This window comes from Tilletiaria anomala (assembly GCF_000711695.1).
Source record: "Tilletiaria anomala UBC 951 chromosome Unknown K437scaffold_20, whole genome shotgun sequence".
NCBI classification, from domain to species: Eukaryota; Fungi; Basidiomycota; class Exobasidiomycetes; order Georgefischeriales; family Tilletiariaceae; genus Tilletiaria; species Tilletiaria anomala.
The window spans coordinates 131,946-147,113 of record NW_013547002.1 but is presented as its reverse complement, the minus strand read 5'-3'; the positions used below and the strand labels follow the sequence as shown (position 1 = coordinate 147,113).

General features: G+C 55.7%; 7 protein-coding genes across 7 annotated transcripts; 4 read left to right on the top strand and 3 right to left on the bottom strand.

The window, feature by feature from the left end:
• Positions 1–120: 120 nt before the first annotated feature.
• On the bottom strand, positions 121–1,771 carry K437DRAFT_290296 (uncharacterized protein). The gene is made up of 2 exons (XM_013389003.1): positions 602–1,771; positions 121–536 (listed from the first exon to the last, which is right to left on the bottom strand). The coding sequence occupies exons 1-2, from the start codon at positions 1,439–1,441 to the stop codon at positions 327–329; spliced, it is 1,050 nt and encodes a 349-aa protein (XP_013244457.1). The 5' UTR covers positions 1,442–1,771; the 3' UTR covers positions 121–326.
• A 687-nt stretch (positions 1,772–2,458) lies between these two features.
• Positions 2,459–3,264, top strand: K437DRAFT_283465 (glycosyltransferase family 17 protein; the record flags this gene model as incomplete). The annotated part of the gene is made up of 3 exons (XM_013389002.2): positions 2,459–2,844; positions 2,904–3,035; positions 3,091–3,264. Exons 1-3 carry the CDS (start codon positions 2,830–2,832, stop codon positions 3,262–3,264), a joined length of 321 nt encoding a protein of 106 aa, XP_013244456.1. The 5' UTR covers positions 2,459–2,829.
• Positions 3,265–5,237: 1,973 nt separating this feature from the next.
• K437DRAFT_262010 (uncharacterized protein) lies at positions 5,238–7,496 on the top strand (the record flags this gene model as incomplete). The annotated part of the gene is made up of 4 exons (XM_013389001.1): positions 5,238–5,422; positions 5,652–5,779; positions 5,860–6,558; positions 6,685–7,496. The coding sequence occupies 4 exons, from the start codon at positions 5,238–5,240 to the stop codon at positions 7,494–7,496; spliced, it is 1,824 nt and encodes a 607-aa protein (XP_013244455.1).
• Positions 7,497–8,004: 508 nt separating this feature from the next.
• K437DRAFT_74193 (uncharacterized protein) lies at positions 8,005–11,537 on the bottom strand. The gene is made up of 7 exons (XM_013389000.1): positions 10,987–11,537; positions 10,869–10,902; positions 10,752–10,791; positions 10,146–10,666; positions 8,475–10,038; positions 8,285–8,385; positions 8,005–8,192 (listed from the first exon to the last, which is right to left on the bottom strand). The coding sequence occupies exons 1-7, from the start codon at positions 11,253–11,255 to the stop codon at positions 8,112–8,114; spliced, it is 2,610 nt and encodes an 869-aa protein (XP_013244454.1). The 5' UTR covers positions 11,256–11,537; the 3' UTR covers positions 8,005–8,111.
• A 1,304-nt stretch (positions 11,538–12,841) lies between these two features.
• On the top strand, positions 12,842–13,459 carry K437DRAFT_267365 (uncharacterized protein; the record flags this gene model as incomplete). Its single annotated transcript, XM_013388999.1, has 2 exons — positions 12,842–13,036; positions 13,199–13,459. The coding sequence occupies 2 exons, from the start codon at positions 12,842–12,844 to the stop codon at positions 13,457–13,459; spliced, it is 456 nt and encodes a 151-aa protein (XP_013244453.1).
• Positions 13,348–14,159, top strand: K437DRAFT_74264 (uncharacterized protein). The gene is made up of 2 exons (XM_013388998.1): positions 13,348–13,445; positions 13,511–14,159. The coding sequence occupies exon 2, from the start codon at positions 13,567–13,569 to the stop codon at positions 14,116–14,118; it is 552 nt and encodes a 183-aa protein (XP_013244452.1). The 5' UTR covers positions 13,348–13,445; positions 13,511–13,566; the 3' UTR covers positions 14,119–14,159.
• On the bottom strand, positions 14,024–15,053 carry K437DRAFT_255198 (signal peptidase I). The gene is made up of 3 exons (XM_013388997.1): positions 14,647–15,053; positions 14,451–14,570; positions 14,024–14,308 (listed from the first exon to the last, which is right to left on the bottom strand). The coding sequence occupies exons 1-3, from the start codon at positions 14,949–14,951 to the stop codon at positions 14,200–14,202; spliced, it is 534 nt and encodes a 177-aa protein (XP_013244451.1). The 5' UTR covers positions 14,952–15,053; the 3' UTR covers positions 14,024–14,199.
• Between the last annotated feature and the right edge of the window lie 115 nt (positions 15,054–15,168).

Below are 15,168 nucleotides of genomic sequence, written 5' to 3'. Positions count from 1 at the left end.
TGCATGTCGGTCGAGAACCGGTTTGTCGAGTTGGTACCTTACGCAATTATTGCTCGATACATTGACAGGGGTTTCGAGCCCGTCCCCCTCCATTATTACAAGTACGAAGCATCAAATTCGCACAAATTGGTTCAGAGCTTGCGGGGATGGTGCGACCATGTGACCCAGTGGCAATACGTTTTAATGGTGCGCATTCTGGGTGGCAGTGCTAGCACGACGAACAGTGAACGACAAGGTATCATCTTCAAGTGATGCTTAATAGAAGGCACGATTTTTAGATACGCTTGTAAAACAGGCTCTGGGTGCGCGGCTGCAGAATGCCTCTGTCAAGCCTGGGCATCCCCTTCGGTGGCGTCTGCAGAGGCTCGACCGTGGGAGGCGGAGGAAACCCGATTCAAGCCGTAAGCACGTTGAAGTGGCCACGTCGAAATGAGCAACACACATGTGCTCCATTCCATGGCGATGGCGAGCACCGTCTCTTTGATCACAAATTCATCGGCAAAGCCGTCCGCGGTGTATGTTGATGCGCTGAAAAACTGCCAGATGAAAAGAATAATGTTAAGGGGTGATCACTGAGGGCAGAATCGATTAAGAGACTCACGCTGAGGGAAGTGAGCAAGGATTGGCATATGCCAAACACACCTCTTGTGATAAGAAAAGGTGATGTGAGGAGTAAGGCGCACAAGCAAGAATGGCCATACCATGTGCTCTTAACTTGAGGCTTGTTCTGCTGGGCTGCGAGACGCCTATATTGAGAAATAGTGATTGCAACACAGATTATGAGCCCAATGTTGATGGCGAGGAAGATGGATTGTCCTGCTGCACGCATTGCCCTGGACCTTTGCAGTGTTGATTGGATCTCCTCAGGATCCTCTCCAATTGTACCGGCCGCCTGGCTGGTGCCTGAGATGATTATTGCGTTTGCGACGATAAGAAGATAATGGACGTAACCACTGAAGTTGACCCGCTTACGACGAGGGTTGGCAGTGGTCTGGCGGTCGGCGTCGGTTTCTTGTGCGATATGGTTTTCGCCAACCCGGATCTGGAAGTTTCGCAGGATGCGTCGTCCGAGCCGTACAAGAGGCAACTGGTTCATGACATTGCTATTCTTAAACTCTTTTGGTTCAAGCCACGAGTCGCCAAAGATGTGGTTGTGGAAGCTGATGAGGAAGCGGGCGGTGCACAGCACAAGGGAAAAGTAGCCTTCGGCGCCAAGCACGAGGTACGCGATCAAAAGACCAATATCGCTGAACCCTTTCAGGGAGAAGGCGATACCGACGCTCTGCGCCGCAAGGCGGAGGGTAACATGGAAGAGCACAAAGGACCATCGGGACTTGAACTTGAGCTGGCGTGATGCGAAGCCGAAGCACAGCGCAAAGAAGCACAGCGCATAGAGGACGAGGAAGACGACGGAGGCGATACCAAGGGCGTTCAGGCTCATGATGGATACTGGGGTGTCTGAGTGGCGGGAATGCTGCGTTATACTCTGACGGCAGGCGAAGTGGATCAAGACCTTGGCGGGGAGTTAGGTCGAAACCTTCTCAAGCTCTTTTTAACTGGCCTCGATCAGTCTACAATGATCAAGTGTTCGTCCGGCATAGCGTGATTGATAGGTATGATAGCAATGACAACAAGCAGGCAGGAGGGATCCGATGCTGCCAGCTTCCCTACAAAAGCAACTAAGCTTGCGTGCCCACAACGACAGAGTTAGACCTCTATGGAGCTGCTGGGCAAGTAGCCAGCACAGTTAGCTGCTGCGCATTGAATTGGCCGGCGGCTCCATGCATTTCGAGCAGCTTTCAGCTTTGCAAAGTGCAAACCATACCACATGGAAACCGGAAGGGGGGAAGAGTCTAACAGAGTTTTCCCTGACAAGCGTGACGCGGTCGGAGCCGCGGCGCTACGCAACCCCCCGCCTCAGCCCAGCTGGTAGGTGCCCCCCCCCCAGGTACCACAGTGTGTAGTGATTAGGCAGGCCCCAGGCCACAATGCTGAGAGTGGAAACACGGGATGAAGCCGCGGAAAGGAATTTCCCGGGAATTGTATTCACATTCCATGTACTAGATCAATGCAAACACAAGGGTTCCCAGTTTAGTACCTGTGTCAAGACTATTTACTGGCACTTGCCGCCGGCCAAATAAGGACCGAGGATTGTTAGGCACATTCTACGTGTCGAGGCACCAGAAATATGGTGACAGTGCCTGGCGACTCGTGCCGATATGCCGAAAGTCCGCAGCTCTCTCGACGCACATCGCTTGTACAGCTTCCTGACTGTTCACCACACAACCACACTTGCTGCCGCCAAATACGCAGAGTCCTTGTTCAGCGGGCAAGATCATGGCGATGATTTCAGGAGGTTGTGAATCAGCACGGGCTATTGCTAGAGGTCTGCAACTGGGCTGAGACCATCTCAGAGCGGTCATTGTTGTGTTTAACAAGACAACCCACTGCGATTTGGGAATGGCGCTACCAATGTACGCTCGCGTCCCAACCTACGCGAACGATCAACAAAAGCGAAATTCGAAGTGATAATGCTCCTGTTCCACAATTGTAAGCCCTGTTATCCTGTTACTTGTCGCGCTCATGGTACACGACTGCTTTGGGACAAGCCGGACGGCCAAATGTTAGTCTTGCCGCACTATCAGGCAGATGAGTGTCGGATGACCATGCAGCAGCAGGCGCAAGGCATGGTTGGACTCTGAGGACCGCATGCCCCATCTGGTGGGCACCTTTTTGTTTTCGCCTGACCTGGATCTCTTCGAGGTTTAAAGGCGCGAGCCCTAGAATGTTGTGGATCGATTTACCGTCGGCGAGACCACACATTCGTTCATGGGCCAACCAAAGGTATGCGTGTTGCCTTCTTAGAGCATTTACCGTTACCGACTGCGCTCATTTCCGCATAGAATCTGAGCTTCCAAGAGAGTTTCCATTTGTTCGAGGCATTCGAAAGCGAGATCTCACCCTCGGTGCACCACGGTCGGGAGATGACCCCTCAGGATGGTTCCTTCACGCTGGTAATAGAGATGCGGCAGGCCGTAAAGCAGCTACTATGAGTGAGAAGGTCTCGTTCTTGGGCACAACGAGAGACAGACAAAGCCTCTCTTTTCTGAACACAGGTCTTCTCTACAGATTCCGTCAGGGTCGCTGGTATTCATGTCGGGCGCCGATGAGATACCATCGCGCGGCACCATGTCTCTGCTCAAAGCTCGCAACTCGCCGCTGCTATTACATCTGCAGATGCGCACATATCTCTATTCATACTAGTTCGCAATGGACCACCGCTGTTAATGGGAACAGCTGCACCAATGGGGAGCAGCGTCCGAATTATTTCACGGTAAGATGAATAATGTGGCGCTGGGCGAGTCATTGTGACATCCCAGGCGGGTGCACGCGTACAACTTTCATGCCGCCTGCGACACATCCCAAGCTGAGCACTTGTTCTATTGGACGCAGCCACTACTTAGGGCATATGTGAGGAATTTCATTCAAGATGCAAAGCGCTTCGCAAGCAGATCGCATATTCAACCGTCTCAGTTGAAAAAAAACTTGAAGTCCGAGCGAATCCATGCAAAGATCTGTAAGGAAAATGACCTCTATGATACGCTTCCGGAATCCTACACACGGCAGTAGCTGCTCCAACTTTGGCGAGGGAGCGCTCACCTTCCTGGTGCGACTGGTTTGCCGTCCGCGTTCATTCAAGACTCGAACAGATCCCGCTTCTTGCTACCTGACGGGCGCACTAAGCATGGATGCTGAGTGGGCCGTCGAGCTGCGTGATGCGTGAACCTGATTTGATCTCCACACGCTTCTTATCATGCAACCGTGCAAAGCGTTAAGGCAGCATCGCCGTTGAATCTTGCCGTCATCGCGATGCTCAATCGAGTTGAAACTGCAGGAGAATACGTGTGCCATCATCAAAAATAAACAAACCTCTGGCGCAGCTGTAATCTACGTACGTAATCAAATCAACTCTCAACAGCAAAGGAAGAACTCTCAACTCGGCTCGTTTCACATCGAACGGTGTTTTCGAAGTTGACCGTCCTTAGGTGTACAGGCTCTACCACTTACATGCTATTACGGGGGATGTTCTGTGCTGCTTTCTCCTGGTCCCCCGACATCGATGGGACAGCTGCGACGTCCGCCCGCGTCATCACAACTCAGCGCACCGCACCCGCAGGGCGCAGGCCGACCTATCACGACGAAAGCAGTGAACATCAGTATTTGAGTCGAGGCACGATTTTTTTCATTTTCTTTTCGAACATCCTCACTTTGACATCTCACACGGGAGACTTCTTCGCCCGCTTGCGAACCTAGCGTTTCGGGATTCCTTCTGGGGAAAAAACGCTTCGAAAAGGGGTTTCTGCTTGTACTACATAGCGTGTACTTCTGGCCACAAGCCCACGTGAGACCTGTCAGTCTTTACATCTATCACTATCGTTAGATAGTTGTGCACTTTTTTGCGATCCGTGACGCTAATGGGCCTTTCTGAAATGATGCTGCTGTAACAGGGCCCAACTTGCATTTTCTCCACTCCGGAGATTTGCACAGATCTGCGGGAAGGTCTGTGCTCTTTCACACAGTCTTCCGGACAGCTTTTATTGCGTCTGCGCGCGTCCGATGTCCTCTTCCCGCCGCCGCATCCATGTATGTGCATACGTTGTAGGCTGTTGGGTTATTGCGTGCACATAGGCAGTACTAGAAGCGAGGCCCGCAATGGAGACCTGCATCCTGGCCGACCACCTGTGGAGTGCCTGGTGCCTGTGGCCCTGCGCTCCTGGGCCTTTTGGGGGATACACGTGGGATATAGACAGGCGTTGGTCTGTTGCGGCCTGTGGGCTGTGTCGCTGGGCCCTGGGGTGCCGAAAATGGCGCGCTTCACATGGGCCACCACCACCTAGTCGGCCATCACCTGGATTCCCACCACTTTCCTTGACTTTCTGACTCAGGCACCAGCAAGTTGCTCTCACCATGTACTTCTCAACTCACCCTTTCAATAGCAGGTAGTAGCACTGTCGCCACTCTCTCAGTCTTGGGAATACATCCTGGTATATATACTGGTGCCTGCTGCCTTTCACATGCAGTTTGTGACTCTGTCGGCGCCAACCCTCGCTGACCACCGAGGTTACGGGTAGGTCGAACGATGCACTCCACTTGGCGTAGGTGGCCTGGAGCTCCATCCTTCTTGTCTCGCTCTGTGCACAACTCACGCAGCCCTCGATGACTTCAAGGAGCCTCTGATGAGCGACTGGGCGCCTGGAATGCGATTTGTGGTCACCGTAGGGATAGGTGTAGAGCCGTACGAGGTGTCGGGCGATGAGGCAATCCAGGGCCGCGAGAAAACTGAATTCCCACACTCGCACTCTCCACGGGCGATCGAGCGCAGCGCGCTTGTGAAGCAATTTGACGCCTGGCTGCCAATCATGTCTGTTACGACACTTCTGTTGTTTGCCCGGACTTGCGACTGCTCCATACACTCGAATTGAAAAGGCTCCGTAATCGGGACAGCTCTTGGGGGTCTTCAGGTTCCAAATGCAAATAAGCAAAAGCAAACATCATGAAATCGTATCTTTAAGATGCTCTGTTCGCCACTCACAGTACTGTGGCGGATAGAGCTTCCAGTGATCACCATAGCATGGCCATTGCGCCTCTAGCTTCTCCAGAGACAACGTCAGGATGACAAGAGGAAGGAGGCCCAATCTCGAGCTCGAGCCGACACGCTCATTGCAGACACAGCGTGCTTTCAGAGAACGCAAGCGAAAGCACTTGGCCGACCTGGAAGGTGAGACGGAGAGATTTTCTCCATGAAATGCTCAGGAAAGTATGTTGCCAGCCAAAATGAATATTCCCTTGTGATCATAGCGGCGTATGCAAATCTCAAGGAGGAGAACACATCATTCAGGCAAGCACTGGGGATACCTTGCGAAGATGCTGGCATTCCATCAGAGTCACAGCAAACCGCATCGAGCTCAAGCTCAAACGTCACAGACGAATGCTCCTCGAAACGGAAACGTCTATCATCCACTGCTTCGAACGCCACTGCATCAAATGTACCGACCTCAGAGCCCTCGCCACCGGCAACAGTGGCGACTGTCATGAGCAACGCTGCACTCGCAGCCTTGGCCGACATCGATGTGCCCGCCTTGCTTTCCAACATGTCGACGCAAGATCGACAGCAGCTCGAGAATATCGCCAGGCAATTGCAAGGAAAAATCACGCTTCTTCAGCAACACTTAGCAGGTCTAAGGACTGCAATAGCACACGGGCACAACCGTGTGAACAACGTGGCCGTCGCAGCGGCCATGGGCTTCGAAGGCTGCAGGCGCACACCATCCTCCCACACGCACATGCGAGCGCCATTAACTCCCCAAGTTTCCGATGCTGCATCGCGATATGGAGTCTTGCCAAGCACGACAAATTCACCGATGAATGGCAGCTTGCTTAATGACTCGCCCGCAATGATTGCCGACGGCCCCTCCCCATCCCTGTACCACTCGCCCGCCATGCCGTACCTCAGTGGTGCCAGAGGAGTCCCTGCCATCGGCCCAACCGCTGCAGCAGGTGCGTCCTCAGTCTCGCCAATCTTGTCATCGTCGAGTGCTGCGAGCAGGAGGCATACACTCGATATTCAACAACATCGACAGCACCATGTGTTGCAGCATCCGACCACCGCACACCTTTTGCCAGACTCAGTTGCACTCTCGGCGTTCCCAGGACGCGGTCCGACTGGTCGATCGCAGTCTTTGCATATGGGGTATGCACCTGCCATAGATGCAGTCAATGGCTTCCTACCTTGCCGCCAAGCTGGCTTGTATGCGCATCACCCGCATCCTCCTTCGCAGGCCGACGACGTACAAGGGCATTACCTCTCGTCGATCTACCAACAGGCAGCACACACCGAGATGATGTCACCGCCGGTGGCGACATGGATACACCAGACACCGCACCCACATCAGTATCCGAATCAAGATCGGCAGCATCAACCTCAGAACCTGCTACAGCCCCCGCCGCCGTCACAGCAGCAACAAGGTCTTCAGTACTTGCGTACGCCCGCAGATGATCAGTACGCAAGCTATCTTTTGCGTGCACAGCCTCACACAAGGCATTCGGGTCAGAATGTCGCGCACACGAGCTCCAGCTCCGGCGGTTCTATTCAGCCGAGCCCAGAGCAGCAGGATATAAAGCAACGCTCAGCCCCGCAGCTGCTCCATCGAGATATCGGTAGCGCACCAACAGTCACCTCGCAGCAGTTGCCTCGTCTGGATCATGCAGAAATGCAAGGGCCTGCCGCGGATGAGCGGCGAGCAAAGCGCGAACAGAGCCCTCCGTTGCTGAGCAGTCTGGGCGACGCGGTCGACAGCGAGGGCGAGGGCGCCATGGACTCCCGCGCAGGCAGCGAGGGTGACGTCGACGGTGGCCGGAGCTGCGATCTTCCTCCCATCCATTGCAGCGCCAGCACAGGCGGTGCATGCTGCAAGAAGGCAGATTCAGCGCTTTGAGCGCTCCCCGCAGATCGTCTGTCGCAGGACCACGACATGACTGAACACTCGCGGACGCAGAGAAGCAGCCTCATCAGGATCAGCTTGGTGTGATAACTGCGGGCTGAGGGCACCGGCACGCACTCACCTGCTAGACAGGTACCCGAGAGCACGCGGACTTTGGCTCATCAGCCGCACCCGCAGCTAAAATAACAGGAAAGCAAGGCCCAAGACGGGGGGAGGGGCTTCTATCTCCCTATGTTCTAATTCAACGACAACGGCAAGATCGTTACATGCTAGGTGGGCGAGTGGCCGAGCTGGGACCGGTACACCCCAATATCGCCGGCCCCTGTTCGTGAGCATCTTTTGAAGGGACTCTATATCATACATGCACCTGCTCTCAACATTCAAGATGAGCCACATGTCAATTGTATTTTGTGTTGCAAGACTTCATCTCAATTGTTCGGTAGCGATCCGCTTCTTCGAAAAGGAGGTTGCTTCATTGCATTTATTCGGCCGCTTCGATGAGACTAAAAGATGAAGGGCGGCAGAGCTCATGCTAGGCATTATGTGAGCTGCTTGACTCTATATGTGCAGTGTGTGTGTTCAAATGGTTGCTCGATCGTCCAGATTGAATCAGACGAGTTCGAAAGAAATCGTGCAGAAGGTGATGCTTTCGTCGTTTGCGGCACGGAGGGTGTATCGTACGGGCATGTCCTGCGAACGATGGCGCGGTAAATACTCGTCAGCGGCCGCAGAAAAGAGGGTTGTCACATGGCATAGTGGTTCGAACAGGTGTAGCCACACACCTTGAAAAAACGATGAACGTTGATGCGCACCGGGCCGATGTGCAGATCAAATGTGTTGAAGTCCATCATGTCCGAAAAGAAGGCAGATCCGTAGACAACGTCTACAATCGAGAGGGACATGAAAAGAAAATGGACCAGGTCAGCCGCAAGTACAAACGAGAAAAGGCTCGCGCAGCCTGTCTGAACTAACCTGGATCGTACACAAAGTCCTCGCGGTGCTTGGCGTCTGCAAAGTATTTCCGCCGCCTGGGTACGCTGACGCTCTCATGCGTAAAGATGAAAGCGTTGTCCTCGATCATGTCGGTGCCCGGATCACTGAAGCGCCACGGCCCGAGCTCCTCATCAAGCGTGCTATGCCATTCAGCATCGCTCTCGCCGCCCTGGGGTGCAGTCGCCCCTACACCAACACTCGCGCCAATTCCTGCTGCATGATCACTGCCACTGCTGATGTTCGCAGCTCTACCATGGCCACTGCGAGAGAAGGAAGGTGGCGGGGGCGGGGAAGTCAAGTGGGTCTGACGCAAGCGGTCGGCGAGCCTGAAGTCTCCCTCCGTCAATCCGTCGCCCTGGGCGAATTTCTCCATCTCCTGACGTACGGATGTCGTGATGCGCTGTAGAGGTGGCCCCAGAGGCACATCGCATTGAGGCTCGTGCTCAGCCACCGGCTGCGGCTGTGGCTGCTGGGGAGCCGCTGCGTGAACAAACTCCTGAAGCGCAGGCTCGGCTTCTTGGTGTTGCATGTAAGCCGCATTCACAAGAGGCGCGGCTGGTTCCGCAACAAGCGTGGTTTCTTGCGCCACTGGTGCTTGTGTTTGTGCTTGTGTTTGTGCTTGTGCTTGTGCGGGAGCGGGTGCTGGCGTCTGAATGACCACAGAGGTGATGCTCGACGAACGACTGTGACTCTTTTTCCCAGGTGGTGCGCTCATCTCCTCTTCGTCGTCGCTGTCATCCTTCTTGCCGAAATTGAGGGCATGCAGCGCCGCCTTCGGCTTCAGCACCTTGAGTGGATTATGCAAGCTGATCTTGCGCGTCGGCTTGCTGTTGGCGTGATGCTTTTCCTCCTTGGCATTATCTTTCGTGTTCGTGGTTGTCGAGACCCTCTCGACGCCGTCCGTGCTGCTTGTGCCCCTCCTGGGCGGCAGCACCGCCGCTGCCTGCATCAGTGCAGGAGTGGCGCTGATCTGCGTCGTCGTGTTGACGATGCTGTTTGGGCGCTGTTCCTGCCTCAGTGGGCTCGGTTCGCGCAGGATGACCGTCTCGACCTGCGCCATGAGGCTGGGGCTGATGATCGAGGGCGGTTCGGGTGTCTTTCCGCCCTGGTCGCGCAGCCCGGTGCCCAGGCGGTGCAGCAAGGGCATATTGATGGCGCCCGTCGCGATCGTGCCGGCAGCCTTGTTCTGCCCACTGGCACTGCCTGGCGAAAAGGGGCGCTCGGGGGGAAGGATGACGCCGCCCTGATTGGAGAGGACGTAACCGCTGGGAATGACAGGGCTCGCAGTGATGCTGCCATCGGCGCTGGCGCTGCCAGCACCACCAACGTGCCCTGGCGCAGAACCTTGCATGGATGTAGCGGGCGACATGCGCGTGCTCCCGGGTGCACTGACATTGGCGCTGGCCGTCGTCGATGGCGCACCGGTAGTGTGGGCCGACGAGGCGGGACGCGGCGTCCCGCGCCCGCTGCGGCTCGGCTGGCGATCAAGCTTGTCAAGGCTGGCATGGTGCGCTTCGAGGAATGCTCTGACACGCGGATCTTGCTGGTACACGCGAGAGTATCAAGTACAGTGTATTCCGGGCATCAGCACGGTCGATCGAAGGACTCGCACGAGGTGCAAACGCACGTTACCCGAACGGTAATACTGACCTTAAAGCCAACGAATCTCCAATACTTCTTGAGTTTCCGTTCCTCCTTGGGAGGCCCACCGCCAAAGCCGCCAAACCAACTCCTGCGCTTGGGCTTCTCAACAGCAGCCGGCACTTCTTCGCCATTTGCTTCGGCCCCCTTCTTCTTGCGCTCCAAGCTCTCGACAGGAACGACATCCCCATCATCCTCGCCATCGCCCTCGTTATCTGAGCCTGGCGGTGATGCGACAAGCGACGCTTGCCCGTCCGGCTTCTTTTCCTGGTCGTTGAGATCCATCATCGGTGAGCCGTTGCCCTGCGCACCGCTGTTGGGAGAAATGGCGTGGTGCGGCAAGGCGCTGCCACCACCGCCTCCTTGCGTGGCCAGCGAGCCGGTCACATGCGTATGTGGACCGGGAGCGTGCCGCAGGACGACGACGGCGTCGTGCGCTCGCGAAGGAGCAGGCCATGCGCAGAGCGTGTTCATACATGCGCAGTACGGGGACATAATGTATGGCCGGCCCGACGGCGGGTGCTCGTCGTCTGCATGTAGCAATATGGATAACGTCAGCTGGCTGTCCCGTTTTCAGTCTCGAAAGATGTAAAGGGAAGGGGACGGGTCACTCACAGAATGTGCAAGGGTCAATCATCTGCGCGACTCGCATGCCCTGAGAAAGTCGGGGCAGTCAGTGGTGCTGTTACGGCGCAAAAGATCAGTACAGATGCCGTGTTTCACAAAACTTACGGCTGTAAACGGCGCGCGAGGAAATGCAATCCATCTTGGGTAAGGAGGTGCAATACGTTGAGTCGCTGCTTTGGCTGCATAACACACACGCTAGGCACCGCCCCAGCATTGTACTCACTTGTCAAAATCGCTGCCAAACAAAACCTCGCTACCCTTCCACGGCTTCTTAAACCTGCCTTCGATTTGAATGCTGAATTTGCGGCTACGATCCTGGAAGTACTCTCTGCCTTCTTCCCCCTCATTTGCACCGGGCGCGTTGATGATGCGCACGAGGACCCGACCGACGAAGTGCTCCGAGTTGATCTCGTGTGGCCGGTACATGTCGTTCAAGCGACAGACCTCCATGTGCTCCCTGTCGGGCCCGACCTTGACGAGGAGACGCGGCATGGCAGAGTATGACTGCTTGCTAGCTGCGAACGGTGAGTAGGCACTTATTGCGTGTGGAACTGCAGGCAGGAACTTTGGCCGGAGCGTTTGATGTGTCTGTGACGCCTTCTGTGTGGTGGGCTGCCTGCAGGGTAGTTTGGTAGACTCTCGTTTGGCGGAAAGTTGCTCGAATAGTCGATGGCGGAGCGCAAAGATGCAGATGGAAGAGAAAGCACGCGCGTGTAGTTAAAAGGTTGAGGTCCACGTCGCGGCCGCTTCAAAGCTCAGCGTGCGGGGATTGCAGCAGGCAAGGTTGCAGCGATGCGTGCCCGACGGTGCCCCTTGGAGCTCCCAACGCTGAGTTTCAGCGAGGCTGACCTCAGCTTTGCTTACTAAGTCTGAGAGCTGCGCTAACCAAAGGTATGCAGGCAGGCGGACAGGCAAGTGAGCAAGTCTGGCGTCCCTGTTGGTTGATCCTGACGCCTCAATGTGAAGCCACACACTACAGCACACGGCCCGACGGCAGCACTGTGTGTTGGATGGTGGTGGATGAAGCCAGCGTATGAGCCGCGGGATAGGTTGGCACTAGCGAAACAATGAAGCTGCGAAGATCGTTGTTAAGGGCGTGCTCGCAGCTCCCTCGCGGCTCACTCGGTCCCTGAGTCGGTAGGTGGGTGGGTAGGTGCTTGGTGTAGCTCTGCTGTGTGACAACGGTCGGTCGGCCCGGCCAGAAGTCGCCGAAGAGAGGGAAAGGAAAGCTACGCAATAACGACGCCTGTGTCGGCCCATCGAGAGATTCAGTCCCCAGTGCCAAAATCAGCGCATTTTTGGCCCGCCATTCAACCGGAAAAAAACCTTCTCAATTACTCAATCAAATGATCTCTCAGTCAGTCAACCTTTGGGCGTGTCGCGGCCGTTGGGCCGAGGTTCCATGCATAAATGCAGATATATTACATGCACAGTTGACAGGATCATACATTCCAAATTGTAAGCACCCCGGCAAGAGCATGTGGCCTTGTGCGTGTTGCAAAAAAGGTCTGACTGCGAGTGCGAATACAGCAAGTCAACTGCACCCTGCTCCGATGCTCCAGCGAAAACTTCTCGGGTGACAGTGGACCAGTGACGGACTGTCTCGTCGCTTCGAGAGAGTGCGCAGTTCGCGCGGCGGGGATCAATCGATGCCTGAGGACAGCTGGCGTGAACGGTTTAATATACTACTCAACCGCTACAGCTGGTGGATCACATAGATCTCCGTTCCGACCCCGATGAGAATCCGGGGAGATCCCCCGCATCTCCTAGGAAGTATGAGCCCACGAAGAACATAGATATGAGATCACGTGCAAACCCCATGGCTGGCGAGGTGGTTAGGGTTACTGTGCGCGTCTCCTCGCGGGCGACTGATGATGAGAGTCTCTCCCGAGAGCGAACCAGGCGCGCCCGTGATGACCGCGTCTGTTCGTCAAAAAGATGGGGCTAACAACCAAGGAACAGCCTTCTAGTTTGATCCTCAATGGCTGGGTGGATGCGCTGAGGCAACACTGTTCCTCCCAAATCCGGCAGCCCCGTTCCCTCGCTAAAAGCTGTCTCGCTTCTGTACGCTCCCAACGATGGCCTCAACTCGCGCCAGCGCCCGGCCAGCCGCCGTGGCAGCACCTGCACTTCCGGCCAACGCCAACGCAAAAAAGGAACACCTTCCAGCCGCCGCAGCGTTTGTCAACCCTTATCTCGGCCATCGAAACCTGTCCGAGACAGAGCAGCAGGTCCTGGGCGAGTATGCAAGGCTGGCTGCGACCATAGCACGCGTGAGTTGCCGCGTTTGCCCTTGCTTGCCTCCCCGCAGACGCGCTCGTCGCAGTGTCACCAACGACGCGTCGCATCGCGGCGTCGCTTTCCTCGCCTTTGATCGATGCTGATACCCATCATTCTCACTCTTCCTTACGTACGGACATGCGTGATATCACCAGATCGCGAGCCTCTCCACCACGCTCTCCTCCTCCTCGACGCACCATGCTCTCCTCACGCAGCTTCGCGTGCTCGAGCGTAAGATGGGCCTCGTCCTGACCCTGTTCAAGGCCTCCGTCTGGTCGGTCGTCATGACGCATCAGCAGCATCTCGAGGAGACGGAAGCGGCGCGTGCCGCTGCTGCCGAACACGGAGGCTTTGGAAACGAACAAGACGATGGTGATGCAGACACTGTCCGCGGAGGTTACGGTGCGCCGTACTAGAGGCGATAAGCGTTTCGACAAACTGAACAATATACATCTTTCTTGTCAAAGCGTGCCTGACGTAGAGAAAACGATGTCGCGGGTATGTGAGGGGCAGCGAGAGGCGTATGCTGGCAAGACCAGCCAAACGACTCGATAGCGGCGCGCTACATGCTGCGGGCTCTCAGGGCAGGCGTGCTTGCTCCTGCGCTTGCCGGCCTAGAATCGCCATCGTCGCGACTCATCGCCTGCAAACTTTCACTTGTGACACACGCAACGATGGCAGCAGCGGAGACGCAACACCACTACGCAAGGATGGAACGTCGGCCACCCCGCACATGGAGCGAGACGTTGCCCGCAAGCTCGTGTCGACGCGCGTGCATAGTGCGGCGGCTTTCGTTTCATGCCGGCTCAGCTGCGGCGGTCTCGACATCCTCTCGCCAGTCAAACACGACGCCGGCGCGGGAGTGGACGATGGGGAAGCTGAGCGCGCAGCAGCTTCCTGGTCGGACCGGGCAAAGTTTCGGGCACGCTCAGCAACAATCGAAACAGGAGCGCGCTCGTCACACACCGCTGCAGGCCACACAGAAGCGAATGCCCATGTATCTTCATTCACAATATATCATGAGAGACCCAGAGGCGCCCGTGCGAGTCCCGTGCTGCTCTGTGGCATATCGTAACTGCAGCACCCAGACGTAGTTCACCGCAATCCTCCGCATGTACGCCAACCGAACCCGTGTTCCTCCTTTGAACATGCAAATTCACTCCTTTTGGAATAGAAGAGACAAGCCGAGTAAACCGAGTAGCGCGTATTTGAGCTTTGGAAAGTCGTTTAGCATGATTGTGACGTAGCCTGCGTATGGTATGTACCTGGAATAGGTTTTGAGAGGGAGAGAAGACAGCAGGAAGCCACGAAAGGACATGTCAGCGCTGCTTTCGTCCGGCAAACAGTCGAGGGGATGGGAAAGGGAATAGGAAACCAGAGCAATCGATATACGGGAAGAAGACACACCCTCTGACTTTGCCAACGATGTTTTTGCGCTGCATCCATCGTGGCCCATTGTAAAGGGCCAAGTCGTCTTGGTCGTTGTTGTCGCCTTTCGTTAACAAAAGTTGTTCATCAGAGTGTGGCCTGTATACGGGATAGATGCGACGTCAGCGTTCCTTGCCTCGCAGAAACGGAACCGGTACCCCGTGCTCTGACTCACAAGTCGTGCACTTCCAACACTCGATGCACGATGGGGATATCTCCGCCCGGGATCTTGTACACTGTGATGTCACCCACTCTGAAAGGCTGCGTGGGCTTGCTAAGGAAGAGCAGATCTCCCCTGTAGAAAGCCGGCTCCATGCTCCCGCTGAGGACGACGACGACGGGCGACTCGGTATCCGTCAAGACCGAGAGCCCTTTCCACATCGCCAAGGCGGACGAGATGACGGTGATGAAGTTGAGCGTCTGGATCAGAAAGGCGCGGATGCCCATCCGGCGGATGGAGGCCAGCTCGGAGGAAAACATACTGGCGATGACGACAATGATGGCGCTCGCCTCTGGGGCTCTGAACTGTGATTGGCTGCTTTCCAGCTCACAGTATGTTCTTCAGCAAGAGGCACAGACGCTACTGCTTGCCATTATCTCGACCATGGCCAAAAGGCTGACTTGTACTTGAATCTTGACTTGATTGCGAAGAAACGTCCGAGAGCGCCGCGGTGGAGTCTTTGGAGATGGAGGGGGG